Source organism: Quercus lobata, chromosome 3 (genome assembly GCF_001633185.2).
Source record: "Quercus lobata isolate SW786 chromosome 3, ValleyOak3.0 Primary Assembly, whole genome shotgun sequence".
In the NCBI taxonomy this organism is placed as follows: domain Eukaryota; kingdom Viridiplantae; phylum Streptophyta; class Magnoliopsida; order Fagales; family Fagaceae; genus Quercus; species Quercus lobata.
This window is the reverse complement of record NC_044906.1, coordinates 46,247,517-46,267,087: the sequence shown is the minus strand read 5'-3', so window position 1 is coordinate 46,267,087 and position 19,571 is coordinate 46,247,517. Positions and strand designations below refer to the sequence as shown.

The 19,571-nt window shown below is 33.0% G+C and overlaps 1 protein-coding gene across 1 annotated transcript; it reads left to right on the top strand.

Moving 5' to 3' along the window:
* Positions 1–9,968: 9,968 nt before the first annotated feature.
* LOC115980965 lies at positions 9,969–10,616 on the top strand. Its single transcript, XM_031103160.1, has one exon. The coding sequence runs from the start codon at positions 9,969–9,971 to the stop codon at positions 10,614–10,616; it is 648 nt and encodes a 215-aa protein (XP_030959020.1).
* The last annotated feature ends 8,955 nt before the right edge of the window (positions 10,617–19,571 follow it).

Sequence of the window (19,571 nt, the reverse complement as noted above, 5' to 3'; positions counted from 1 at the left end):
TCACAATAATCGAACTTGTTTTTCTGCATTGATAAAATATGTTTTTATGTTAATAAAATTTGCTCTCTACACATCATGTTTACTGTATTTTCGAAGTTGCTTACCGCATTCAAAAAATCTATTTTTTGCATTAATTAAAATTGTTCACTGTTTTCTCATAAAAATTGTTCACTCTTTTCTGCATAAATTGTTTTTAGCATTGGCGCAGTTATTGCACTTATATGGTTTTTGTTTTTTTTTTTTAAATAAAAAATGTAACCATATAAATAATGGACAAACTCCAGGAAAGAAAAATTAATGATTCGTATAAATCACCTAATGGTAAATGCCCCAAAAAATTCGAATTTGTAAAAAAGTTCGAATTAGTTGAATGTAGAACTGTTCACTAACTAAAATTATTTTCTGCATTAAGTAAAACTGCTCACTGTTTTCTCATAAAAATTGTTCACTATTTTCTGCATAAACTATTTCTAGCATTCTGCATAAAATTATTTTCTGTTCAGCATTATTTAAAAAATTGTTCACTTTCTTTTCTGCATAAATTATTCTTTGTTCGCTGTTTTCTCATAAAACACCTAGTGAAATCATGTTTTCTAAATTTAAAAGCCAAATCTGACTACTTTTTCATGTTTAAATTTCACAATAATCGAATTTGTTTTTCTGCATTGATAAAATCTGTTTCTACGTTAATAAAATTTGCTCTCTACACATCATGTTTACTGTATTTTCGAAGCTGCTTACCGCATTCATAAAATCTATTTTTTGCATTAATTAAAACTGTTCACTGTTTTCTCATAAAAATTGTTCACTCTTTTCTGCATAAATTGTTTTTAGCATTGGCGCAGTTACTGCACTTATATGGTTTTTGTGTTTTTTTTTTTTAAAAAAAAAAAAATATGTAACCATATGAATAATGAACAAACTCCATGAAAGAAAAATGAATGATTCGTATAAATCACCTAATGGTAAATGCCTCGAAAAATTCAAATTTGTAAAAAAGTTCGAATTAGTTGAATGTAGAACTGTTTACTAAGTAAAACTATTTTCTGCATTAAGTAAAACTGTTCACTGTTTTCTCATAAAAATTGTTCACTGTTTTCTGCATAAACTATTTCTAGCATTCTGCATAAAATTATTTTCTATTTAGCATTATTTAAAAAATTGTTCACTCTCTTTTTTGCGTAAATTATTCTCTGTTCACTGTTTAAAATTTTTTTCCCTGTTTTCTTATAAAACACCTAGTGAAATCTTGTTTTCTAAATTTAAAAGCCAAATCTGAATGCTTTTTCATGTTTAAATTTTACAATAATCGAATTTGTTTTTTTGCATTGATAAAATATGTTTCTACGTTAACAAAATTTGCTCTCTACACATCATGTTTACTGTATATTCGAATCTACTTACTACATTCATAAAATCTGTTTTTTGCATTAAGTAAAACTGTTCACTGTTTTCTCATAAAAATTGTACACTGTTTTCTGCATAAACTGTTTTTAGCATTGGCGCAATTATTGCACTTAAATGGTTTTTGTATTTTTTTTAATATGTAACCATATGAATAATGGACAAACTGCACGAAAGAAAAATGAATGATTCGTATAAATCACCTAATGGTAAATGCCCCAAAAAATTCGAATTTGTAAAAATGTTCGAATTAGTTGAATGTAGAACTGTTCACTAAGTAAAACTATTTTCTACATTAAGTAAAACTGCTCACTGTTTTCTCATAAAAATTGTTCACTGTTTTCTGCATAAACTATTTCTAGCATTCTGCACAAAATTATTTTCTGTTCAGCATTATTTAAAAAATTGTTCACTTTCTTTTTTGCGTAAATTATTCTTTGTTCGCTGTTTAAAAAATTGTTCGCTGTTTTCTCATAAAACACCTAGTGAAATCATGTTTTCTAAATTTAAAAGCCAAATCTGAATACTTTTTCATGTTTAAATTTCACAATAATCGAATTTGTTTTTCTGCATTGATAAAATCTGTTTTTACGTTAATAAAATTTGCTCTCTACACATCATGTTTACTCTATTTTCGAAGCTGCTTACCGCATTCATAAAATCTATTTTTTGCATTAATTAAAACTGTTCACTTTTTTCTCATAAAAATTGTTCACTCTTTTCTGCATAAATTTTTTTTAGCATTGGCGCAGTTACTGCACTTATATGGTTTTTGTGTTTTTTTTTTTTAAAAAAAAAAAATATGTAACCATATGAATAATGAACAAACTCCATGAAAGAAAAATGAATGATTCGTATAAATCACCTAATGGTAAATGCCTCGAAAAATTCAAATTTGTAAAAAAGTTCAAATTAGTTGAATGTAGAACTGTTCACTAAGTAAAATTATTTTTTGCATTAGGTAAAACTGTTCACTGTTTTCTCATAAAAATTGTTCACTGTTTTCTGCATAAACTTTTTTTAGCATTGGCGCAATTATTGCACTTAAATGGTTTTTGTGTTTTTTTTAATATGTAACCATATGAATAATGGACAAACTGCACGAAAGAAAAATGAATGATTCGTATAAATCACCTAATGGTAAATGCCCCAAAAAATTCGAATTTGTAAAAAAGTTCGAATTAGTTGAATGTAGAACTGTTCACTAAGTAAAACTATTTTCTGCATTAAGTAAAACTGCTCACTGTTTTCTCATAAAAATTTTTCACTGTTTTCTGCATAAACTATTTCTAGCATTCTGCATAAAATTATTTTCTGTTTAGCATTATTTAAAAAATTGTTCACTTTCTTTTCTGCGTAAATTATTCTTTGTTCACTGTTTAAAAAATTGTTCGCTGTTTTCTCATAAAACACCTAGTGAAATCATGTTTTCTAAATTTAAAAGCCAAATCTGAATACTTTTTCATGTTTAAATTTCACAATAATCGAATTTGTTTTTCTGCATTGATAAAATCTGTTTCTACGTTAATAAAATTTGCTCTCTACACATCATGTTTACTGTATTTTCGAAGCTGCTTACCGCATTCATAAAATCTATTTTTTGCATTAATTAAAACTGTTCACTATTTTCTCAGAAAAATTGTTCACTCTTTTCTGCATAAATTGTTTTTAGCATTGGCGCAGTTACTGCACTTATATGGTTTTAGTGTTTTTTTTAAAAAAAAAAAAAAAAAAAAAAGAATATGCAACCATATGAATAATGAACAAACTCCATGAAAGAAAAATGAATGATTCGTATAAATCACCTAATGGTAAATGCCTCGAAAAATTCAAATTTGTAAAAAAGTTCGAATTAGTTGAATGTAGAACTGTTCACTAAGTAAAACTATTTTCTGCATTAAGTAAAACTGTTCACTGTTTTCTCATAAAAATTGTTCACTGTTTTCTGCATAAACTATTTCTAGCATTCTGCATAAAATTATTTTCTGTTTAGCATTATTTAAAAAATTGTCCACTCTCTTTTCTGCGTAAATTATTCTCTGTTCACTGTTTAAAAATTTTTTCCCTGTTTTCTTAAAAAACACCTAGTGAAATCTTATTTTCTAAATTTAAAAGCCAAATCTAAATGCTTTTTCATGTTTAAATTTTACAATAATCGAATTTGTTTTTCTACATTGATAAAATCTGTTTCTACGTTAATAAAATTTGCTCTCTACACATCATGTTTACTGTATATTCGAATCTGCTTACTACATTCATAAAATCTGTTTTTTGTGCGTTAAGTAAAACTGTTCACTGTTTTCTCATAAAAATTGTTCACTGTTTTCTGCATAAACTGTTTTTAGCATTGGCGCAATTATTGCACTTAAATGGTTTTTGTGTTTTTTTTAATATGTAACCATATGAATAATGGACTAACTGCACGAAAGAAAAATGAATGACTCGTATAAATCACCTAATGGTAAATGCCTCGAAAAATTCAAATTTGTAAAAAAGTTCGAATTAGTTGAATATAGAACTGTTCACTAAGTAAAACTATTTTTTGCGTTAAGTAAAACTGTTCACTATTTTTTACATAAACTATTTCTAGCATTCTACATAAAATTATTTTCTGTTCAGCGTTATTTAAAAAATTGTTCACTCTTTTCTGCATAAATTATTCTCTGTTCACTGTTTAAAAAATTGTTCGCTGTTTTCTCATAAAACACCTAGTGAAATTGTGTTTTCTAAATTTAAAAGCCAAATCTGAATGCTTTTTCATGTTTAAATTTTACAATAAACGAATTTGTTTTTCTGCATTGATAAAATCTGTCTCTACTTTAATAAAATTTGCTCTCCACACATCATGTTTGCTGTATTTTCGAAGCAGCTTACCGCATTCATAAAATCTGTTTTTTGCATTAATTAAAATTGTTCACTGTTTTCTCGTAAAAATTGTTCACTCTTTTCTGCATAAATTGTTTTTAGCATTGGCGCAGTTATTGCACTTATATGGTTTTTGTGTTTTTTTTTTTTTAAAAAAAATATGTAACCATATGAATAATGGACAAACTCCATGAAAGAAAAATGAATGACTCGTATAAATCACCTAATGGTAAATGCCTCGAAAAATTCGAATTTGTAAAAAAGTTCGAATTAGTTGAATGTAGAAATTCGAGAAAAATCGATGGAAAATCAATGAACGTACCAAATTGTGAAGGTGTACATAAGATGTACAGATAGTCTAGCCTTGTTGAGAAATTTGATTTCGTTGAAAGTACAAAATAATGAAAATTCAATGGAAAAGTATGTACGTTAGATGTATAGATCGTATGAATTTGTTTAAAAATTTGAATTCGTCGAATGTACAAAACTGTGAATACTCAAGGAAAAATTGTGTACATTAGATGTACAGATAGTACGAATTTGTTGAAAAATTCGAATTCATTGAGTGTGTGAAATCGTGAAAATTCAAATGAAAATTGAAGAACATACCAAATTGAGTAAACTTAATGGAAAATTAATTACATTAGATGTACAGATCATCCAAATTTGTTTCCAAATTTGAAGTCGTCAAATGTTCAAAATCGTGAAAATTCAATTTAAAACTATGTTCTAAAGTACTCATCATCCTGATTTGATGAAAATTTCAAAATTGTTGAACGTACAAAATCGTGAAATCTTAATGGAAAATCGAAATTGTTGAACGTACCAAATCGTGAAAATTCAATGGAAAATTGTGTACATTAGATGTACAAATTCGATTATTGTGTACATTAGATGTACAAAATCGTAGAAACAGATTTTATCAATGCAGAAAAAAAAATTCGATTATTGTAAAATTTAAACATGAAAGAGCATTCAGATTTGGCTTTTAAATTTAGAAAACACGATTTCACTAGGTGTTTTATGAGAAAACAGCGAATAATTTTTTAAATAGTGAACATAAAATAATATACGCATAAAAGAGAGTGAACAATTTTTTAAATAATGCTGAACAGAAAATAATTTTATGCAGAATGCTAGAAATAGTTTATGCAGAAAACAGTGAACAATTTTTATGAGAAAATGATGAACGATTTTAATTAATGCAAAAAATAGATTTTATGAATGCAGTAAGAAAATTTGAATATACAGTAAATATGATGTGCAGAGAGAAAATTTTATTAATGTAGAAACAGATTTTATCAATGCAGAAAAATATATTCGATTATTGTGAAATTCAAACATGAAAAAGCATGCAGATTTGGTGTTTAAATTTAGAAAACACGATTTCACTAGGTGTTTTATGAGAAAATAGTGAAAATTTTTTTAAATAGTGAACAGAAAATAATTTATGCAAAAAAGAGAGCGAAGAATTTCTTAAATAATGCTGAATAGAAAATAATTTTATGCAAAATTGCAGAAATTATTTATATCGAAAACAGTGAACAATTTTTATGAGAAAACAATGAATAATTTTAATTAATGTAGAAATTAAATTCATATTTCGAAATTAAAATCTCTATATTTTACAATGCTTCTATTTAAATAAATAAAAACATAAAAAAAAGCTACTTATTTTTATCTTTATGTTTATTTGTTGTTTATCCCAAAAAAAAAAAAAAATTACACGGTACTTGAGTTTACCAAACTCTAGTACTGTAGAATTTTTATTTTTTATTTTTTATTTATTTTTTACAAAAGGTACTTGAGCTTGGTATACTCGAGTATTGTGTTGCATGGTACTCGAGTTTACCAAGCTCGAGTACCACATAATTTTTTTTAATCGCTCAAGTTTACCACACTCGAGTATTGTGTTAGTTTGCCATTTATTTCTGAAATAGTGTTTTTTCGCTAAAAATTTCCAAAAAAGGTGGTATTTGGCCATTTTGGCCTATCTTTGAAGCATCTTTTCTTTTGTATTGTAGTTCGGTATGATGGTCTCCAAACTGGCATTGTACACTTATGTACTGTTCTCTGTTTTGTCAAAATTTTGACATTCATTTTATTTGGGTTTATTTACCATATCTTTCCTTTTCCTTTTTATTTTTTTAATAATAAATATGATAGAATTTTAGTATTTGGTGTTCATTCTATCATCATTGTTCTTATTATTAGATCAAAATACCAATTAACTTTTTATGTACATGTGATTCGAATCCCAAAAATTTATTTAACAACAAAATTTTTTTATCAATTGAATTAATTAAAACCCAAATCTTATAATCTTATGTCATTGTTTTAACATATTTAAAATGTAAAATAATCATAAGTCTAGATCCATAACAATTTTCGCAATTTTTTGCACAAATAGTTGAGGTGATAAATTGTGATGTATATACAATAAAAGTGATATTTGAGGTAGTGATATTACACCAATCATAATTTATCATGTTATGAAAAAAACAAATTGTTGTACCTCTATTATTGTTACTATTGATACAATAACCTTCTTGTGAATTATCTATCTTTTAAATATTACACCATTGACAGTGTCAATGCACTTGTTCGAAGCTCCCTGGAGAGAGAGGGGAGGATGAAAATATAGATTTACAAATAAAAACTAAAGAAAAACACGCAAAGATCGAGTTGGGACAATGAGGCCTCAAAAGTACCAAAAAATTGAGGTCTTGAGATGTCATGTTTGAGTCTTCATTTACCTCACATGGGTAGCCAAGTTTAGTTCAATATAGTCAATGGCGACTCCAGAAATTTTTCTCAGGGTGTTCCTTGGGTACGTGGTTTTTTTATCAAATATTTTTTCATAAATCTAGCAAAAGAATAAACAATAAACTATAAGTTCATTTGAAATATTAATAAAATTATTAATTATTGTTGTTTAGTTGTTTCATTAATTTGTTTGTCTTTTATAAACTATAATTTGTTATATTCTTATTTCATTAATTATAAAATTATTAATTGTTGTTTAGCATAACATAATTTAATTTGTTTGTCTTTTATAATGTATTGGTTAATTAAATTATTAATTATTAGTTGCTTCCCCCAATTAATTATTGATTAATTAAATTATTGTTTATTAGTTGCACTAGCATACACCCCATGTGCATTTACTTCCCCCAATTCAAATATCCCACCCTGGTCCCATGCCCTCATCCACCCCTCACCATGGTTTTAAAAACCAATATAGTGAAAGAACCGGAAAATGGACTAGTTACCGGTTTTTTGGTCAGACCAAAATCTGACCGGTGTTCAAACCAGTGAAATCATAAATAACTTAATTAATAAATAAATAATTATAAAAAATAATAAAATTAAATAAATAAGAATATAGCTACTGATATTTACTAAAAAAAGATATAAAATTTTAGAAGTATTTTCATGTTAAATTTAACTCAAATTAAAAGAAAAATAAATTATCATTTTTTTAGAGGAAGAAAAAGAAGATAACCTGAACAAACTACCAAAAAAAAAGGTTATGGTTTTAAAGTTTTATAATCATATATAATTTTCAGTATTTTTAACAAAACCATTATTTAATTTAAAAATATTTATCTATGTTAATATAATTTCACATCTAAATATTTCTTCTAAAAAAATTGTATTTATTATAAAAATATATTATGCTTGTCTTGAATCTTGCAATAACTTTACCAGTTTACGAAGTGCAAATAATTCAGATTCTTTGCCTTTGATTGACCACTCAAAGTCTCAAACCCACATAAGCCATATCCCAAACGTATTTCTCATTAAAAAAAGAAAAAAGAAAAAAAAAAAAGAGTAAAGTGGTCTGCCTCTCCCACCTAAGCATCAACGTGGCCAAAGGATATCCATCCACATTTATACCAAACTTTTTAAAAGGATTGTCCTCTCCTCTCCTTATCTAAAAATTCTAAATAAATTGCTCAAATCTCTCTCTCACTCTGAAGAAGAAGTAGCGGCAGAGCTACAGTTGCCTCTCTTTCTCTGTTTCCTCCACAGCCTAGTTCGTCTCCTCACCCAAATTAAGAGATATTTCTTATTTCATAATCATTTTCTCACATATTTTCTGTTACAATTTTTTTTTTTCTAAGATTTTAGTTCAAAATTTTTTTGGCATAAAAAAAGTTTGAGGGTGTTCCTAATTTTTTTTAAGGGTAGATAAATAAAAAAATTTTAATTATTATATATAAAGTATATATATATTTTTCAGGTTAGGGTGTTCCTAAGAACACCTTGAACCAAACATAGCGTCACCACTGAATAAAGTTTAAAGCAACAAGCTATAAATTTAAGTGCATATATGTAATTATTGATAAAATAACACTTATTAAATTTCTAAATTATATATGTATTTTATTTAAAATTTCTTTATTGATTTTGAGATATAAAATTGCTAATTAAATTTTTATATATTTTAGCTGTCATCTTTTTTTTTTTCTTTTTCTTTTTTCAATTGATAAAAACTAGTCTACTTAATTTTTTGTGATATAAAAACTTTTAATAATAATTTTAATTTAAAAAAAAATTATTTCTGCGTAAACAACTACGACAAATAACGTGAGTAAAACTTTGTAAACGATTCATGTATTTCAAAAAAAATATATATATATATATATATAATTAAGAAATTTTATATTACATATTTATATAGTATTTTGTTATTATTGATGGTGAACTGAAAATTAAACCTACTCCAATTCGTCCATGAGAGTCGTCCAGGTTAAGAAAGCAAGGATGGCTCTACCTAGTATGACAGTCGTCCATAAGCACATGATGGGTCGTCCATGAGGAAAACACATGGACGACCCCAGACACTTGGGAAAATTCCAAGAAAGTTTGTCTACAAGAGTTAGTGAATTGAACCACATGTTACTATTCCAAGGCATGAGTAAAATCTAGGTTCATTGCTACAACTTCTTACTAAGTACTTAACTCCCAATGATGGTTATGGAAGATAAGATTGAATATTCTAACTCCGCGAAAGTTAACCCTGAACCTTTTAACTTCCTCAAAAATAGGGGAAGTTACGAGACAAGTAACCGCTTCAAGTGTACACTATATAAACACTCATTCATATCAAATGAAGGTTTTAGAAAACTCCCAAAAAGTTGGAATTCTAGAATTTAAGAGAGAAACTAACTTAAGCATCGGAGGGTTCTTGGCCGGTCTGCCCCGGTCACCTTTGATCGTGTGTTTTCCTTTTTAGGCCTTCCAAGCAATTACTAGATCATTGAAACCCGAAGCATTCAGCCTACTGATTTTTTGTGTAACATCAGTTGGTGTCATCTGTGGGGAAGATTAATTTTGTGTTTTACAGTTTATCTTTCTCTGACAAAAGGTTGTATGGTTTGGACAAGATCAAGGGCCACCAGCCCAGGCCACCAAGAGAGTAGAGGTGCTTCTAGTAATCCCCACTATGATCGACAGTCAGCACCTGTCATGCAACCACCTTCCATCCAACATGTACAGTCCATGGCAGTTGCCATGGCGGAATTAACTCGTCAGAATCAAGAGTTGACTAGGGAGATTAGTCTAAGGAGGCAACGCCATGAAAGAAACACGAAGGACAAGCCTAGAGTCAAGAAGATAGAGGAGGAAATGTTGAGCTCGAAAGCCAGTCAAGGGGTACTGCTTCACGAAGGGTGCCACACTTTGAGAGGGATATGGATCAGATGAGGAAGTCCATGGACAAGATGTGGGAGAACATAAGAAGGGTGAATCCCGTAGATGATTTAGTTCATCGAACAGACTCCCTTTTCACGGCTTCCATCAACAGTCACCCTTTGCCTCCTAAGTTTAAGATGCCTTCCTTGGACTCATATGATGGAACGTGTGATCCTTTTGATCATATCTCTACTTTCAAGACTATGATGCACCTTCAAGATGTTCCAGACGAGATTATGTATAGGGCCTTCCCTACCACCCTCAAAGGGCTAGCACGAGTGTGGTTTAGTAAGATAGCTCCGAATATTGTGAGTTCTTTCGAAGAATTAAGTAAGCTATTTTTCAACAATTTTATCGGAGGACAAAAGCATATACGTTCGTCGTCCAGCCTGTTAACCATAAAGCAAAGGGAAAATGAAAGCTTGCAGTCCTTCATTACTCGTTTCAACAGGGAAGCCCTGACGATGAATGAGATGAACGACAAGTTGTTATTGGTAGCCTTCCATAATGGAGTTAATTCTGATTTATTCATCCATAAACTTTATGAGCAAGAGCCTCAAACCATGACTGAACTCGTCCATTCAGCTCAAAACTTCATGAATGTAGAAGACGCAATTATACCTAAGAAGAGGAAGAGAGCTGAGTGAATGGAAGCAAATCTCTCGCACCATCCTGAGCAGGGTCCTTGTCCAAAGAGGGCATGGTCGGGAGAGAAGAAAGATTGAGACAACAAGAAGGCAAGCTCTTCAGCACGGAGTCAGCAATACATGTCCTTGAACATGCTGCTTGAACAAGTTCTTATGCAAATCAAGGATGATCATTTCTTGAAGTGGCCATGAAAAATGAAGGGAGATCTCAACAAGCGCAATATGAACAAGTATTGCCACTTCCACAGAGACCATGGGCATGACACAGACGAGTGTTTTGATTTGAAGCAGCAGATAGAGAATCTCACCAGGTAAGGAAATTGAGAAATTTCCTTAGACGAGATCACAAAGATGAGAAGGTGAAGGGAAAGCTAGAAGAGTCTTCACGACCTCCACTTGGAGAAATAAGAGTTATCATATGAGGGACCTTGATAGGACAATCTTCAAAGTCAAGGAAGATGTGCCTGAAGGTAGTGCAAAACATCCAACTTTTAGGACGATCCCCAAGGTAGAGGGTATCAAACAAGTAAGCCATTACGTTCATGGACAAGGATGCTGAAAGGGTTCACCACCCACATGACGACGCGATTGTCATCACTTTGCTTATTGCTGATTATACGACTAGAAGGGTGTTAGTGGACAATGGGAGTTCGGTGGATAACTTATATTACCCTGCTTTCCAACAAATAAGGCTTGGATGAGATCAACTTCATCTAGTAAATTCACCCTTGGTAGGATTTGGAGGAATGAAAGTACAACCTGTGGGTACCATTACGTTACCTATGGTGGTAAGAGCATATCCACAACAAATAACCAAAGAAGTAAACTTTCTTGTCGTGGACTGTTCATTGTCATACAACGCTATCATTGGAAGACCGAGTTTAAACAGTTGGAAGGCAGTAACATCTACTTATCATTTGTTTGTGAAGTTCCCAACATATTACGAAGTGGGTCAAGTGCAAGGAGACCAATTAACTGCCAGAGAATGCTATCTAGCCATCTTAGCCATGGATAAGCACGTGCAGACGATGAGCATAGACGAGAGAAGGGTTACCACGGAGCCCATGGAAGTGTTGGAAGATGTTCCTTTGGACAAAAGCAAACCCAAGAAGTTCACAAGGATTGGAGCAAGCATGGAAATGAAGACGAAGCAAGACCTTGCCTATTTTTTAAAGAAGAGCATGGATGTATTCGCATGGAGTCATGAGGACATGCCAGGTATTGACCCAAGTGTAATCACTCACCGTCTGAACGTGTATTCTTCCTCCAAGCCTGTGTGTCAAAAGAAGAGGGTTTTTGCTCCCAAATGAGATAATACTATTAAAGAGGAAGTCCAGAAGTTGACCATGGCGAAATTTATCCAGGAAGTTTATTACCCGGACTGGTTAGTCAATGTGGTGATGGTCAAGAAAGTTAATGGCAAGTAGAGGATGTGCGTTGACTTCATTGATTCAAACAAAACTTGCCTAAAGGATAGCTATCCATTGCCACGCATTGACCAGCTAGTGGACTCGACTGCGGGTCATAAATTGCTAAGTTTTATGGATGCCTTCTCAAGCTATAATCAAATAAGGATGGACGAGGAAGACCAAGAGAAGATATCTTTTGTTACCAGCCAAGGTTTGTTTTGCTACAAGGTGATGCCCTTCGGTTTGAAGAACGTGGGAGCAACTTATCAAAGACTGGTTAACCATATGTTCTGTCCATGGATTGGACGAAATGTGGAAGTTTATGTAGATGATATGTTGGTAAAGAGTTTGGACGAGGAAAAGCATCTGGACAACCTTTAAGAGACCTTTGATACGCTTAGTGTTTGAAAATCTGGTTTTGCATCTCATACAAAACACACCGCGGAAGCAACAATCACAGATCTACTTCATTCATGAGAGATAACATATAACCTTGAATTCTAGAACAAAGAATAGAAAGCGTATGTTGATGCAGTGAAATTCAAAACAAAAACTTGAGAATACTTTTAATCTTCATCTCAATTCCACATGGTGCCCAAGATGTGTGGTCTCTCAATTAGTCCTTTTTGTACATAGATTCTTAAAGAAAAATCCTTCTTCTTCTCTTTGTGGAGAAAAACTGATTTTTTTTTCTTTTCATCATACGTACATACTAACTATATTAGTAGTTACTTTATTTAATAACTCTTATTAAATAAAAACTGATTATCTAATTGGGTTAGCCTTTTGGGCCTACCCAATTGGGTTTTAGTTTGTGGCTTGAGATGGGACCAAAGGGAACAAATAAGACTCTAGCTCCAATGGGCCTAGGGCTTTTCTGTCAACTCTTGACAAGTCCAAAGTTACCATTAATTATATTCAATACCACTATAAGAATATAATTGCACTCTAGGCCTTATTAATAAATTATATTCTAAGACTTTATTATACACGCAACTCCTTCATTAAAATATTCGTAGTAATACAAAGTCATGAAATAGATTACCACTTTGAAGATTACTACATCTTAATCCTTAAGTACCCGATTTAATCATTTATGTTATTCATCATATATTTATGAAATCCAATTTCATAAATATATACTTTAGTAACTCCTTACTAAGGTGGTTGAGTCCAACACTCTGAATAACCAAACCCATTAAACTTATCTCGATGGAATATTTTATATCTCCGTTAAGAGATTATGAATTCCATCTTAAGAATATATGTTCCATCAACACTAAATGCGGCTGATCAACATACTGAGGTTTTGATCGTGATTTATAGATCTCATTCCTGATATATCAAAGCAATATACACCTCATGATCAGGTCCATTATTCTCTCAGGATTTAGAGTTGATGTAAATAGAAGTTGTGAGATTTATTATTCATTTGACAGTCGTTAGGAGAATAATAAATCTCATAGCGGTCCAGTTCAATATATCTTAACTCTTAAAATATATCAACATATCAACTAGAAGTCTTCACTTCCATGATCAAGACAAATCATCTTAGTTGATATGTTATAGTCTTCGTAGATGAAATACTCAATTTTCATCACCGACTACGAACTAAAATTCTGAATTTACAAAGAACTTGTGATTTATATCTTCTGTGACTTTTCACATAAATCACATACTATGCATCTCATGGACTAAGATAATGTCCCATTAGTTCATTAATAAATAATCTCATATAATTAAACAATTTAATTATTTATGACATGCCAATAAATTAGATTTTAGGGCATAAATTCCAATACTTAGATGATATAACATGAAGTTGAATCCAAGCAGGTGTGCTTTCGGAGTCTCGTCTGGTAAGTTTCTTGGGTTCATGGTTTCACATAGGGGAATTGAGGCGAATCTTGATAAAATCCAGGAAATACTAAATATTGAGCCACCAAGGAACATCAAAGAAGTCCAATCTCTCACCGGACGAGTTGCTGCCCTTAACAGGTTTATCTTTGAAGCTATTGACAAGTGCTTGCCATTTTTTAAAGTTCTTAAAAAGGCATTTGAATGGACAGACAAGTGTCAAAAGGCCTTTCAAGACCTCAAGGTCTACCTCACAACAGCTCCTTTACTAAGCCCATCTATACCAGGTGAAGAATTATATTTGTATTTAGCGGTGTCCACGCATGCAATGAGCTCAGTGTTGCTTAAAGAAGAAGGGAAGATGCAGAAGCCGGTTTATTATACAAGCCAAGAGCTAAGAGGGGCAGAAGGATGATACCCAATAATGGAAAAGCTAGCCTTTGCTTTGGTCATGGCTTCTAGGAAGTTGAGGCATTACTTTCAGGCTTATGTCATAACATCCACTAAAGAAGGCGATGAATAAATTGGAAGCCACAGGACGGCTAATCCAATGGGCCATAGAACTTAGCGAGTTTGATATCAAGTACCAATCAAGAAATGCGATAAAAGCACAGGTATTGGCGGATTTCATTGCAGAATTCACTCCCAACCAAGGTGAGTAAGACGGGTGGATGAAGCTCAAATGTGGGTCATCAATGTGGATGGCTCATCCATGTTATATGCGGTAGGAATTGGAATTATACTCAAGTCCTCGGAAGGAGATAAGTTGAAATATGCAACCCGTCTACAATACCAAACCACCAATAATGAAGCTAAATATGAAGCTCTCCTTAAAGGATTGGAATTGGCTAGGTCCTTAGGGGCGGAGTCAGTAGTCATCCAAGGAGATTCACAGTTGATTATCAATCAAGTAAATGGAATATGTGAAGCTAAGGAAGATCGGATGAAGAAGTATCTAAGCAGGGTAAAGCAACTTGTCAAAAAATTTAAAGAAGCCAGTTTTGTTCAGCACCCGAGGGAGGAAAGAATGGCTCTACCTAGTATGACAGTCGTCCATAGGCGCACGGGTTGTCCATAAGGAAAACACATGGACGACCCCAGATAGTTGGGAAAATTCCATGAAAGTTTTGTCTACAAGAGTTAGTGAATTGAACCACGTGTTACTATTTCAAGGCATGAGTAAAATCCAGGTTCATTGCTACAACTTCTTACTAAGTACTTAACCTCCAATGACAGTTATGGAAGATAAGATTGAATATTCTAACTCTTATAGTAGTTGTGGAAGTTAACTCTGAACCTTCTGACTTCCTCAAAAATAGGGGAAGTTACGAGACAAGTAACTGCTTCAAGTGCACATTATATAAACACTCATTCATATCAAATGAAGGTAAGCTCTAGACAACTCCCAAAAAGTTGGAATTCTAGAATTTAAGAGAGAAACTAACTTAAGCATCGGAGGGTTCTTGGCTGGTCTGCCCTAGTCACCTTTGATCGTGTGTTTTCCTTTTCATGCCTTTCAAGCAATTACTTGATCATTGAAGCCCAGAGCATTCAGCCTACTAATTTTTCGTGTATCATCAATTATTATTCTTTTTTAACTCTTTTTGAAGAATTTCTTATGCTTATATATTCATTAAAATTTTAAATTATATATTTTTATATTATTAGTAACAAAATTTTCAAGTAATTTTATTTGAGAATTAATTTCTCTCTCTTAATTTACACTAAAAATGTACTTTAACCCCAACGAAGTTCCTTATCTAATTTAATTTGGCCTCTGAAACTTAAAGAGTACAAGTTCATGAGAATTTTATTTTTGCTCAAGGAGTTTGATTTCTAAACCAATAAAAAAATGACAAATTGTGATTAGTAAATTATAAAATAGGACTTAGGAAGCACAAAGACTTCATTTAGGGTTTCGTACTCGTGTTGTATCCATGTTATATTTATTTCGTATTAACTGTTTCATGTTATAATTTTTCAAAAAATACTTTGTGTCACTATGTTGTACCCATACTGTTTCCATGTCCGTGTTTTTGTTTGTGTCGGTGAGTAGGACACAAAAATTAGAATATAAAATTTGTAATTCCTTAATTATTATTTATGCTCCATTTGTTTTGATGTAAAATATTTTACATGAAAATTGTTGATACCCAAAAAATTACAACAAGAAGATCATGCCCATGGAGATAAAGAAAGACGTGGGCCTTGGAGAAGTGAGACATAGTTCATGGAACGGGGGAGGTTCATGGGCCTTAGGAGAACCAAAAGGCCTACCAAAAAGGGGCCTTACAGAGGAAGGAGAAGGAAAAAAGTTCAAGAAAATAAGATTGGGAGGGAAGACCCAACAAGAGGGCCAGATGAACCCTAAAGTAGCCAAAGAATGGGTCCTCGAGAAAACAACGTCTATAACATGGAAATCCCAAAAAAGGTGCAGATGACCCAAGATTAGCCTAAAAGCGGGTCACCTGCAGCTTTGGAGAAAAAATGACGAGAAAAACGCTAGAGGATCCATCAAAATCAAATTCCTCGGGGGAAGGAAAACATGAAAGGGACAAGTAATGTTTTAAAATCCAGAATTCAACATGAAGGGACCAAAGGACCTCGATTGGAGAAGAAAAGCATGGAATAAGAGGAATGGTATTCAGAAACTTTCCAAGTTCATCTGTCACGAAAAGGAATCTAGGCTATTTTCAGGAAAAGTGGCTTAGCATGTGGAGTCACTATTAAGCTAAAAAAGTCTTTTAAGTGTCACGTTCCCAACCTTGAGAAGAGAACCTTGGTTGCCACATAGGAAGGCCAACATGAATATTCAAATTCATGGAAAAAAAACAACCATGAATTACTTAGTAGGCTGAAGACATCTCTACTCGATGAATCAGGCCATACTTATTGTAAAGAGAACAAAACATAAGGAATAGAAAAGAAAGCATGCATAAATTAATCCCCAAAGAAACCAACGTGTAAAATAGTGTAAGTAAATGGGTTCTACCAAATTTGTATCCTAGACATACAAAGGAGACCCACTTTTGTGAGAATTAGGGAGTGTTGGTTTGGTAGAAGGGAGAATATTTCTATTTGAGGTAATCCATAACAGCTCTTTAAAGGATGTTTTTGCTGGGGAAAGTGTCCATACTAAAAAGCCATGAATTACCCAGTACGCTGAAGGCATCTCTGCCCAATGAATCGGGCCATACTCTGTGTAAAGAGAACAAGAAAGAAAGCTTAAAGAAATCCCTAAAGAAACTAAATTGTAAAATAAACTACGTAAATGAGTTCTACCATTTGTATCCCAAACATACAAAGGAGACCCAATTTTATGAGAATCAGGTGGTGTCAGTTTGGTGGAAGGGTGCTTTCGCTAGGAAAAATGTCCATACTAAAAAGCCATGAATTAGCCAGTAGGCTGTGTGGATGCCCCAAAAGTTATTTCTCTTTTCGTTGGTCAAACATTGAGTCCTTGACGACGTGACTCTTGTATGCTTGTAATTTTAGGGTGGAGTGTGTGTACGTGAGTCTCTTTTTCTTATTTTTATTTCAGGAGTCACCACCAACCATCGGTTTTGTGTTAGGTGTGATTAGTCACCTAGAGGTCTAATTCATTTTAGGTTTGTAAAGTTGTGATTTACAAATATGTATTCTGTTGGTTTTTATTCCGTGTCAAATTTGATTGTAATTTTATTCAATCTTTTGTACCCTGTATTTATTGTGGGATTTGATTGTAAGGGTTGTGTGATAGAGAGAGAGAGAGTGTGAAGACTCAAGCAATTGAAGCTAGAAGATTTCTCGTGGGTAGCTCGCGACTAAGCATCCCGCGAAGTGAAGCATGTGCCTTGCACATGACTGGAATGTGAAGAGTCAGTATAGATGGAGACAACTGTGTTTCGCGAGTATCTCACGGGTAAGGCCTTCTCGCGAGACACCCCCGCGAGACACCCACGAAACATTCTGTTCTGCCAGACTGTACTATCTGATATACACTTTCTGTACCCACATTACCCACAAATGTTAAGGAGTTCTTCTGAGAGAAAACCCTAACCAAACACCTTGAGAGTTAGAAATTATCATACTCATATATTTCTACACATAAGCTTGTGGATTTCCTCAACTCCTACCTCTTCATTTCCATATCATTGAGAGGTTGATAGCCCAAACACTTACCACACCCTTTTAGAGTGTCAAGTGAGGTTTTGGTGCTGCTGGGAAGTATTGGAAGAAGCCAAGGATGGCAGATGCAACATGGAGCTTGTTGCGGGATCTAGAGAGTTAGACAAGACACGGTTCCAAGAAGCCTTGTTGGAGTAGGAGCTTGGAGGGCTTAGGTACAGCAGGTAGATTAGGCTTGGAGGGTCTCTTGCTAACCCATGTATGCCAATTGATTGTCTAGTGGATCGATTACCGCTTGGAGGGCAGCGAAGAGGTTTTTCGCCGAGTTCTTTTGTTTCCTCTTCGATAACACATCGGCGTGTTATTTGTGTTTACATTCTTCTTCCCTACTCTTTTACATTTCATTTTACTGCTGTGTATATATGAATATGTGTTAGAGTAGCTTATTTGTTTATCCGCTCCCATTTACACTATTCCGCACTTAGAATTAAGTTAATGTAAAATCTATCGAGCCGTAACTTTTATTTGGGGGTCTAAATAGCTCTTGTGTTTTTAACACATTTTCGAACTTTCAATTGGTATTAGAGCAGGTATTTTTGCTGTGGTTTAAATACCTGAGTGTGTTCCTTGACCCTTTGTGAAGGACCGGTCACAATCTCTTAATGCCCCACCGTTCTTTAATGGAGGCAACTATGCTTTTTGAAGGTCCGAATAAGGGCTTTCTTGTGCGCTATAGATGAGTCCTTATGGGATTCTGTTGAGAATGGGTATGTTAAACCTACAATTGCCAAGTCCAAATGGGACAAGGCAGCTCTTGCATTAGCTAATGCAAATAGTAAGGCCATTAATGCTATATTCTGTGGTGTGTCCCCTGATGAGTTTCACAGGATATCGCACATGAAGACAGTTAAGGAAGCTTGGATGATCCTTGAAACAACTTATGAGGGTACCAAGAAAGTCAAGGACACAAAGCTTTAAATGCTTACCACCAGATTTGAAGAACTTAAGATGGGAGATGATGAGACTTTCGATTCTTTCTATGGAAAGCTTAATGAGATTGTAATTGCCAAACTCAATCTCGGAGAGAAGATTGAAGATTCTAAAGTGGTGAGAAAGATTTTGAGGTCTTTACCGGAGAGTTTTCGAGCAAAAGTCACAGCTATAGAAGAGAGCAAAGACTTGGATGAGATCAAAATCCAAGAGCTACTAGGATCTATCCAAACATATGAGTTGGGACTACCTTCTCATAAATCAAGCAAATCACTTGCTTTTAAAACCATCACCGAGAGAATGGACAACTCCCTTGAAGAGGATGATGTGGAGAAGGAAGTATCATTCCTTGCAAAGAACTTCCAAAAGTTTCTGAAGATGAAAAATAGTGGGAAGCCTTTCAACAAAGGGAAGTTTTCATCTTACAAGGGTGATAGGAAGGAATTCAGGAAGAAAGATGAGAAGGAGCCTCAATCTACTCAATGAATCACTTGCTTCGAGTGCAATGGACATGGACATGTCAAGAAAGAATGTCCTAATTATTTGAGAATGAAGGGCAAGGCATATGCCACAACTCTCAGTGATTCGGATT